This window comes from Quercus suber, unplaced genomic scaffold (assembly GCF_002906115.3).
Source record: "Quercus suber isolate HL8 unplaced genomic scaffold, Cork oak 2.0 scaffold_124, whole genome shotgun sequence".
Taxonomy (NCBI): domain Eukaryota; kingdom Viridiplantae; phylum Streptophyta; class Magnoliopsida; order Fagales; family Fagaceae; genus Quercus; species Quercus suber.
Window position 1 is genome coordinate 1154506 of NW_027069588.1, and position 10619 is coordinate 1165124.

General features: G+C 33.5%; 1 protein-coding gene across 2 annotated transcripts; it reads right to left on the reverse strand.

The window, feature by feature from the left end:
- Positions 1–1940: 1940 nt before the first annotated feature.
- LOC112008872 (putative respiratory burst oxidase homolog protein H) lies at positions 1941–7255 on the reverse strand. Of its 2 annotated transcripts, XM_065775981.1 has the most exons (15): positions 7057–7255; positions 6130–6504; positions 5858–6023; positions 5712–5760; positions 5499–5612; positions 4571–5383; positions 3881–3976; positions 3683–3798; positions 3504–3606; positions 3191–3282; positions 2952–3111; positions 2728–2865; positions 2505–2633; positions 2343–2421; positions 1941–2230 (listed from the first exon to the last, which is right to left on the reverse strand). In XM_065775981.1, exons 2-15 carry the CDS (start codon positions 6293–6295, stop codon positions 2121–2123), a joined length of 2331 nt encoding a protein of 776 aa, XP_065632053.1. In that variant the 5' UTR covers positions 6296–6504; positions 7057–7255; the 3' UTR covers positions 1941–2120. The 2 variants fall into 2 exon arrangements, with proteins under 2 accessions (XP_065632053.1, XP_023897001.2); XM_024041233.2 differs by lacking the exon at positions 7057–7255 and having other exon boundaries at positions 6130–6879.
- Positions 7256–10619: the final 3364 nt, after the last annotated feature.

Genomic DNA, 10619 nt, shown 5'->3' on the forward strand with positions numbered 1-10619 from the left:
TCCTTAAAAAGTCTTACATCAGTCTGCACATTACTGCGTAAATTTACAAATTTGCCATAGTAATTATATAATTTACACTGATACTATTCATTTGGCATTTAATTGTTTATTCTTTATTTACGTATCTCGAAGATGAAAGAAGAGAGTGACTGAGTGAGTAATAGTTTTTATATATGAAGAAAGTGAAACAATTTTTTTAAAAATTGATATTTTAATGAAATGTAGTGTAATATAAATAATCTGATGTGGTGTGTTTTGAAAAGTATGTAATGTAAAAAATAAAAATAAAAATTGGTTCTTATACTAAAATAGATAAAAAATTTTGCATTAACTAATATGAATGCTCTATAGGTGAGTGTATGCGTATTATTTGCTTAAGTATAGGGTAAAACACTAGTATTGGTGGTGCTAAAAAACTATATTGCTATTTTTAGCACCACCAAATACCAAAATGTGGTCACATTGGTGGAGCCAAAGCTATTTTTTTGGCTCCACAACTACAGTGCATAGCTACTTTTGGTACATAGCTACTTTTGGTGCATAACTACTTTTGGTTGTGCATTATAGCTCATATGTGTGTGTGTGTATATATATATATATATATTATTAAATTGTCGTGTTCACACTGTTTTTTAATAATAAAAAATCTCTTTTGGTTGTGTTCACATTGCTTTTTAATGAATTTTTTATATTATTTTAATCAGATAGTTAAAAATATAGATCTATTGATGTTGGGTGTATTGTAAAGTGAGAAGGTAAAATAAATATAGTAGTTTTTTGTGAAATCATATTGCTAAATTTATGGCTCCACCAATGTGGATACTCTAATGGGATGGACTATTTTGTATATGTATATTATTATTATTCTACCTTGACAAAACCCAGGTATCTTTAATTACATCATAAGTTACTGGAAGCATGGAACTAATTGACAGGAAAAAAAAATCAGAATGTATCTCTTTGAGGTGGTAACAAGAAATAAACATTTATGAAGAAATAGCTTAGCAACTTTAGCTTTTAGGTCATACTTCTTCATTGCTTGTGTTGGGTGTACACATGTGAGTCTCAGTCTCTCTATGGGCTTCAAGACCTCTTTGTGGGCTATGAACAAGTCCTACTCACTCCCCTTTGTTTAATAGGCTTTTTCCTTAATTTACTAGTGCATTATCCATGGGTTTCCAGCTATTTACCCCGCACATCTTTTTCCATGGAACCTTGCACCTCACCATCACCATTGTCTAGCACCATTGACAAATATTCTTTGTTGGGCCATTTCCAAGATTGTTTGACTAGGCTTTATTTTTCCACCTTTTGTATATTGATAGAACCCAAGTATCTTTAAATTATATCATGAGTGGCATGTTTGTTACTGTTTAAATAGTTTTCAGTATTTAAACAACTTTATACGTATTTTCACACATTTTTTCATCTACATGTATTTTCAAAAAATACAAATAACGTTACTAGAAATCTTTTACCAAACGGGCCCTAAAAGTCTTAAACCATGGGGAATAAATTAGAATGTATCTCTTCGAAACAGTAAAAAGAAATAGACATTTATGGAGAAATAGTTTGGCAACTTGCTTTTAGGTCATGCTTCCTCATTGCTTATTCAATTGTTTGGATGGTTTTGTTTTGTTTGTAGCTTAGAATTCAGCTATGAACTTTCATTTATGTAAAGCATCTCCTCATCAACTACTATTTATATTGATTGCAGATACGTCAAAGAATTGAAATGACAAGGGTAAGTTGGAAGCAATGTAGGGGTTCAAAAAATTTCACTTTTAGTTGAAAATGTGACAGAAGATCAAGTGTGCTGTACCAAAGGTATTTCCCACATAATACTATAGGACCAAGTTTGTGAGCTTAGCATGAAAGAAGTTTAAAAGCTAATAGCAAGAGCAGAAGGAACGCTAAGAAACATGGTTGCAAGGTAAATCTAGCACAAATGTGAACTTTATAGAATTTCTAATTCAAACTTTTTACCTGCTTTGTACATATGCCTATACGTTTCTGAATGTACAATACTAACAACAAGAAGAGGAACATCTTTAAATAAATGAAAAATAAATAAATAAAGTGTGTGCCTACTAAAGTTTTGCCATTGTGAAATAGCTAAACTAGAAGTTCTCCTTGTGGAAGTGGAAGCGCGTTGATGAGTTTAGACTAAATTCTTGGCAAAGCTTCTTTAGTGATTTGGTAAGTGCAGTGCTTCCACAGTAAAACACACCTGCAACAACACCAGCATATTTAATAATCAACTAGTAGTAACATATAACTGATAGTTTGCAGCTCAAGATCATCATAATAATTGGTTGTTAAATTATCAGAAAAGGCATTACCTATTACTGATGATTGGTGTGTACTTGCCAAGTCAGAAAAAACTTTCTTCCAGTTGGGTCTTGCAAAATGTGTTCGTATCTGAAGTAATGACATATTAAATAACATACTCAAAATTTACTAAAACTGCATTACATGACAGTTTTTGTGTTCTAAGTTAATACCCGACTTTCAGAGACAACATCAACTCCATTCTTAGCATGTTGCAGTTGCTGCACCATGGCAATAAGTGCAGACCGTGCATCTCCTTCTTCGTAGACACTAGTCAGGTAATTGTGCATTTCTATTACATTCTGCAACATATAAGGATCGCATAAAGGTTCTAGTCAATTGATTAATGTAAATGCACAAAATTTGAAGTGAAGTTGTTCTATGTTTCAAACCCACATTGTGGTCATACTCTGCAATATCATCCATGACACCTTTAAACCAGTCAAAGGAGCCTTGTTCCCTTGTTACCCAGTAAAAATATGCTCTTTCAGGACCCTTCTTATTTGACCATGATGAATTGTTTTGTCTTGAATCCTGCATTTAAATTCTTTTTCAAAGTCAATACCAGATATGTCCACATATCTCCAACAAATTTATATATTGTTTGCATTTTGACTTACATCTTCAAGGTCAGTTGGCTTGATATGGTTTAAGAGGTCTTTTAGAATACTGATGAATGGAGTGGCCCCAATTCCTAGACCTATTAGCAAAAGGATGTCATACTTCTTGTAATCCTGAGCTGGGGCTCCATATGGTCCTTTGATAAGGATCCTTGGATATCTGCCACAAAAAAGAGGAGGTTTGAGTTACGATACCACGCTGAGAATTGTGAAACAGGTTTGTCTAGGATTCTGCTCACTCTGATTGTGAAATATCATAGCTTGGACGCGCTTTAGTTTCCATTCTCACGAGACTTCCTCTTCTTGTTTGGGTACTTTGGGCCTCACAGACCTGCATTTCTTTGATTCAGTATGTTGTAGGAAAAAAGAATTTGAAATATGTGCCTCAAAATTCCAGGATGTTTACAAGGTCAGGAAGACATTAGGCATAAGGAAGAATTGAAATCCTGTGTTTATGATTCCAATGCGATCTCAGAAAAAAGTGACTTACTATAGTGGTTTAGGCATTATAATATGCGTGTGCGTAGCATGTAATTGCAATGTGTACATCACCTGTGCAAATCTGTTTTTAAGCTCTGTAGTCCAGTCTCCCAAGGTCCTTATGTGGACACTTAAGTAGTCATCTCCTGGTGCTGAAGTGATGGAGAAAGGATGCCTGCAACAAATGAGTAGTGTTGGGTATAGTGATTGCAGATGGGTTATATTAATTATCATTTTATCTGACTTATTACCATTCAAAGTTTGATATATCTGGAAACTTGACAAAAAGGTACATTCCACTTTTATACTTGAATCCTAGAGGTTTGCTCATGTATAGGGCTAAAACATTTCCCGTGTATATGATTGCCTGCAATGTCCAAGAAATAGGATGAGTTTGTTTCATTTTCCTCAATTTGTATATAAGTTGACATGAAGTTAATAACACTTACCTTAATGATGTCGACCTGATGATTGCTTTCATTAATTAGTGTAGAAGCTCTCTCACTAGCATATAATAGTACAGGGACAACAAGATACATCCATGTCTGCATAAAAAAGAAATGCTACATATTTTCAGCACCAAGTTATGGCCTGTAGTGAAGTAAAGATAGCAGACTAGAGATATAGTTGTCCTCAGGAATGATTTAGAATATGGTATTCACGTATGAAGTGAGAAACAGAATTTAGTGAGAGTTCCAAGGACTTCCGGAGAACTTAATTAAGACTGAAAGTAGATAAAGGAAAGAGCAATGCTTAATATTGAAAAGAAGTACTAAGTGAGCAAAAATCATTCGTGGAACACAATTAAGATGCCATGGTGACACTTGTATTAAATCAGCAACAAGGAAGGAGTTATAATTAGTTGGGAAATTTTTATGAAAATATCAAGAAGCCAATGGCAATATATATTATCAGAAATCTAAAGATGAAATCCAGGAAGACTTATGTTTGTTGTTCCCTGTGTATGCCTGTTTGATAATGAAATATATGTTGTCATTCCAAAATTTGAAGTTATTCTGAATAATTTTATAGAATAGATTAATGACAATTTATTGAATAATATGTGATTGAACTAGAATATGCTCAATGGAGAAGTTGCAAATACTAGGATATCTCTATTACTGAAAATCAATACATACCGTCTTTTTCTGCCAGTCCTTTGTGAGGAACAAGAAGTAGCCATGTATGACCAAGAGGATATACGCCAGCACCAACAAATGATGTGCATACCAGAAGGAATTGAACCCGGCCAAATTGTTGAGAGGCCATGGTAACTTGATGACATTTCTTCTAAACGAATGTGTGGCCAATGTGAAGGAGAAAACCATTATAATGACCATTAGAATCCCGGTTACACCCGGGGTACTTTCCACCAAATCCATGTAACTTGGCTGTTTGTAATTGAAATCAGACCCTAGAATTGTCATGAACTTTTCCTTTGGACATGATACCAACCTTGTAAAATCACAAGTTATGTGCATCGTAATATGAACAAGAGTCCCAACGGCTATTCCTAGTGCATATAACTTGTGGAAATTTATATTGTCATCAAAAGGAACTAAGCTACTGAGAAATGTTGACCTAAACTTAGTAAGAGTCTTTCTACAAACAGGAAAAAGGATGAGAGCCATATTGAACTTCAGAGTCTCGGCTGCACCCTTGGCAATGCAGACACAATAACCCATGATTTGGAATGCCCCATGGTACTTGTATTGATTGAACTTCCAAAGATAAAGGACCAAGTTCATGGTTAACCACAATGTGATAACCCATATTCTCCTCCAATTATCATGTATACGTTCCCCAGTTTCAGATAAGAATCTGCTAACAGGAGTTCTGTATCTCTTGGGGATCATAGCTCTTGTTAGAGTTTGGGTTCTCTTGGAAAGTTTCTGGTTACCTCCATCTTCAGAGCTCACCATTCCCCTTAGTAGAGTTTCGAGTTGCCACATCTGTTTGGAACAGAAACTTAGAAGAAATGCTTTGCCTCTACATGTATACCAGGAATGGTAAAAAAAACAAGAAGAATGGAAACTAAAGGAGCTTCAAAAATTAAAGATCTTTTACCTCTATATACCCTTGATGGTCAGGATCAAGCTCTTCCATGATTAAAGATGCATATATCGCAGCTTGCTTTTTAAGATTTCCTAGCTTGTTTGCAGAGGCGCTCAAAATTATAACCTTTTACATAAAAAATTTTCAGAATTCTGACTCATGAACATTTTAAGAAGAAAACAGAGAGGATAGAAACAATAAATTCATATAGGTCTTTTTCCTCACCTCTTTCACCTCATCCTCTGACAGCTTCCCATCCCCATTCTTGTCACACCTGAAATACATTTTCTACATTCCTCATTCTGGTTTATGCCTCATGCGTTATTATGCATCATATATATATGCCAGAGAGAGAAAAGAAAGTTACTTACATGTCAAAGAATATTTGAAGCCTAGAATCAAGGTCTTGGTTAGTCATGTCCTCCCAAAACAGTCTCAACTCTTCTCTTGTTATCCCATTTGTTGTGCATATTTGCCTGCGCCTTGCCAAGGCATCATATAATTCCCCGGCAAAGTCCTTTGATTCTGCTCCCATTCCTGTAAATAAATTTAAAAATATAAATATAAATAAGAATTGAAAGTCTCACATTGTATTCCATTAAAGCAAATACATTGTTTTTTTTTTCTTTTTGTTTCAATTTACCAATGCAAGTTCCAAATTTGTCTCTGCAGAGGCTCCCATCGGGTGCATGTTGATTGAAGCGCTTCTCAATGGACCTCCACGCGTCGGCTTCTTTCCCAGTCATTGTCCGGTCGAGGAAGCGTAAGCTCTTAAGGCCTCTAGACGCCCCAGATAACATTCTTCCCATCCTAGGTACATTGTTGTTACTTTGGATACCATTCCTTTTCCTTACACTACTAGTGCTTTTCTTCAAGGATTTTATTTGTTTCAAAGGTTTGAATGGGTTGGTAGTCTCATCTGGCTCATTGTTTTCTATAGGAATATCCACTAGTGGATCAATCTCAATGCTTTCAAGAATCCATTTCGATGATGATCCCTCTCCGGCCGCGGCCGTGTCTGACACGTTTGACACCATGAAAGAATGTGTTGTTATCTTACCTTTTAACTAGGCAAGAACAGATTGACAAAGTTGATGAAGAGGAAGATAGAGAAAAGAGTTACACAGTTACAATGTCGAGAGAGAGAGAGAGAATAAAAGGGGGATCTGAAATCGGTGAGGAAGGAGGGAAGAGTAATAGAAAGGTTCAGTTTCTTTAGTTAGTTGTCTAATAATAGGACAATAATGTTTCCATTTTTGTTTTTGTTTTTGTTTTGAGAAACTTGTTTTTGTTTTTAACAATGTTTTTTCACATTCACCATTCAATTATCTCTTTATATCTTACATACAATTAGAAATTAATAACTATCACATTCATATAATATTTAAATTTTGAAGCTTTTTATTATTTAAAATTTTAAAATTACATACAAAAATGAATTAATGAATAAAAAAAAAGTAACTAATATTCGATTAATATGGATTTTGACCTGAGATTTTAAAATATTAAAGTAATAATAAAAAAAATATGGTACGTGAGTAATATAAAGGAAAAGAAAGAATGGGCTCACCTGTTTTTACTCTAGATGTGTTGTTGCATGTCTAAACTGAAGGAAAGAAAAAAAAAATTGGTGCGAATTGCAAACTTGAAGTTGCAATGAGGAAACAACTGAGAGAAAAATAAACAGAAGAAGAAGAAGAAAAAGAGCGAGGAAGAAGTAGATGCTGTAGATTTTTTTTTTAGAGTATATGGTGGTTCATTGAACTTTGGAAATGGTAGCCTTAGAGAACATGGCCTATTGTCGGCAGGTGAGGAGGATGAGGGAATAAAAAAGTACAAACAAAAGATTTTAACTTTATATTTGGTTGGATTAAGATTTTAAGTTATACAGTAAATTTATCAAAATTCATATTTAATTAAAAAATATCGAATGGTATAACATTATTTAAAGTTATCTTAAGTGTAACTTGAATTCAATATACGAAAAGAATCCCATAATTTGATCTTGTAATCCTATATCCCATAAGTTTGAAAAACTAAGAAAATTTCTTGTCATGACTTTTTGTAGACAATTTGTGGTTGTAGCTACTAAATTTCAATCTGAAAACTCAGAGCCTTTTGACCTTTCTTTTGGCACAAAAGAAATTACATCAATTGATTGACTTTAGTGAAAGTTTGTCTTCATGTAAACCAAACATCGAACACTCACTATGCAATGCATGTGAGTTGAGTGCACGTCCCTGTTGAGGTTCTCCACAGCTGGTTTTTTTTTTTTTTTTTTGTTCTTGGCAGAATAAATTAAAGCGTGTTATAGCACTAATTGAGGGAAGGACAAGATCGTTCACCGTCTTCAACTACCTCCACAATCATTGACTGAGGGAGGTAGGAGATGGGGATTGTTCTTACCAGGTTAAAAAAGCAAGATAATTTTCCTCCGCAACGTTGAAAATTGAAGCTTTATAGTGTTTTTTTATTTGGTTGGAGAACTTTGAAAACCATTTTAAAAGCTGTTTATGAGTTACGACCACCGTGAGGTTTACACGTTTTTTTTTTTTTTTTTTTTGTCTTCTTATGCTTATGCTGTTATGCACGTTCTGGATGGGATTCGCAATCGCCTCTTGAATTATCGAAAAAAAAAAAATTTATAGGATGAATGATTGAACTTGAGTATGGTCTATGTTCAGACCAACTTAACTAAAAATTTTCCAACCTTGTTTAGGGTATTTAAGTAAGAGGGCTTGGCCCATTTATATGTTTCATTGTTGTTAAGGGAGAAAAAGGTTAGAGAAAAAATGCCACACCAACCCTTTAAGAAGAGAGTCCAAATGCCAATAACTTCTCAATTGGTGAGTACAAATACTGTGTTACATTTCTCAACCCAAAAAAAAAAAAAAAAAAAAAAAAAAAAAAACCTCTATGTCACTTTTTGTATTTCATTTTATGTTTTACCAAATTAGTGGAATATAAACTTATAAAGTAGAATACAAAAAGTGAGATAGAAAATTTGTATTTCTCAACTAGTTAGCATTTCTTGATGTTTTTTAATGAAACATTCAGGGTTCAAATTCCCTTTCCCTCAACTATCAAATTTAAAAAATAAATTAAAAAAGAAGAAGAAGAAAAGTCCTGATAAATATGATTAGGAAAAGGAAAAATAGTATTTCTATTATATTGACCATAATCATTGTTGATTTTATTGATGGTGAAGACTAGGGCTATTCACGGGTTAGTTCAAGTTAGGTTTGTGCTCAACTTGAACTCAACTTGATCACAAGTGGTGATTGGATGTAGGTTGGAGTTGATATTACAGTAAGGAGAGTAGATCTCGTTGGATATGTCGAGATCTCGTTAGATTTAGTCAAAATCTGACTGGAATCTCGTAGAGACGGCAAAGAATGACAACAAGTAAATGTGGAGAACTGTTGGAATTAGGTTTCTTGCAAGAACCTGTCACTCAACCTGAAAGCTGTCAAATTTCAAAAGCTGCCACATTGAGCGAATTGATCGACTCTCAGTTCGAGCTTGATCGAATCTGTTGGTTTGGAGAGTTTCAATAGGATCTATTGGTTTGGGAAATTGCAATGTCTTAAATCGAGAATTCCATGACTCTCTCATAAAGGCTCTTTGATAATATTGAATTTTAAAACCCACACCAATAGTAAGATTGTGATCCTTATGTAGTTAATAGTTATGTTTAGTTTAGTAAAAGCTGTCAATGAATTGTTAATTTAGTTCATTATGGATTGTTGATTGAAACTGTGACCCTTCAAATATTGTATTTTTTCTATATTCAATTTTTAACGATCTCTAAAAAATAAAAGGGTTCTATTAACAAGTCTCATTAGGACATTTGTTAATGAACCGTTTTAAGAAAGTTTTGATATCATTTTTATGAGAAATATAAAAAAGAGATAAAAAAATCAGTTTTTTTGTCTCATAAAAATGTTTATAAAAATATTTCATAAACCAATACAATTAGACCTTTCCACCAAAAAAATTGGGAAGGGAATCATTTGGAGATTTAATTAGCCTGTGAGCAATGTTGAGATGAGCTCTATCGTATTTTTATTTTTTAAGTAAGCTCGTTTAGGGATACTTGGGTTGGGTCAAACTTGAGAGTTTTTTTCTTTTGAAGAAGAATGGGCAAAAACAGGTCAAATGTCAAACTATTACATACAACCTGCAAGCATGCCCATCTTTAATAGGGAGCTGCAACAGGCCCAAAGATAACGCAAGCACTCCACTACTATACTACTTTGCTACTAAAATGGTAATACATGAAAGGAAATGCTAATGGCCCATGGGCTTTTCACCTGATGGCACCTATCCCTTCCCCCATCTCTCTCTCTCTCTCTCTTCTTTTTTTGGATAAATTCTCCCATCTATGGTGTCATTGGTTTGGAAAACAACCACCCCCCCCCCCCCCCCTTCCTTGCCAGTTTCAAACACAAACACAAAGAAAAAGAGAAAATTGCAACAAATATTGAGAAAGATGATATCTTATTACTTGTTGCTCTCTTACATAAATATGTATTGCAATATATAGTAAAAGTTGTCTTATAAGAAGACAAACCAAAAGATAAGAAAATTCAAAGGACAATACGTGTCCTTGTAGTATAATATATGCTAAAATACAAAAGAATAATAATAATAATAATGATAATTACTATCTATTCTTTTTTTACTATTTACAATACTTCTATGATTTGTGACAGGCACTTGTTAATTATAAGTGTCAAACTAACTTACATGTTTTGCCACTACAAATAATATTTGGCACTTATTAGTTACAAAGTCAATCCACCATAAATAGATACTCCTTTGTTACATCATTGTACTTCATGTTAAATTTTTGACCAAAAAATTAGCTTTATTAGCTCTATACTTTATAAAATTAGTCAAAAATCTGAAATAAAGTACAGTAATGTGACATAAAATAATTTTTTAACAGGCAACTTACAGTGCCCATTAACATAACCCTATAAATAAATAAATCAATCAAAATGAAATTTCCTACAAACAGCAAAGAGTTTCTTTTTAATACTAAATCAAAGAGTTTTGTTTTGGAAAGGAATGCTTAACAGCCTTGCAACTAAACAATCAGTATATAAGATCAAAGCTTATAACCTTCAA

Excerpts from the sequence above, each read along its gene's own strand:
- LOC112008872 (XM_024041233.2), bottom strand. The coding sequence starts at position 6,523 with ATGGTGTCAAACGTGTCAGACACGGCCGCGGCCGGAGAGGGATCATCA. Across the intron at positions 5,761-5,857 it reads CTTCAAATATTCTTTGACAT|GTGTGACAAGAATGGGGATG; the intron begins GTAAGTAACTTT and ends AATGTATTTCAG. Across the intron at positions 3,283-3,503 it reads TTAAAAACAGATTTGCACAG|GTCTGTGAGGCCCAAAGTAC; the intron begins GTGATGTACACA and ends AAAGAAATGCAG.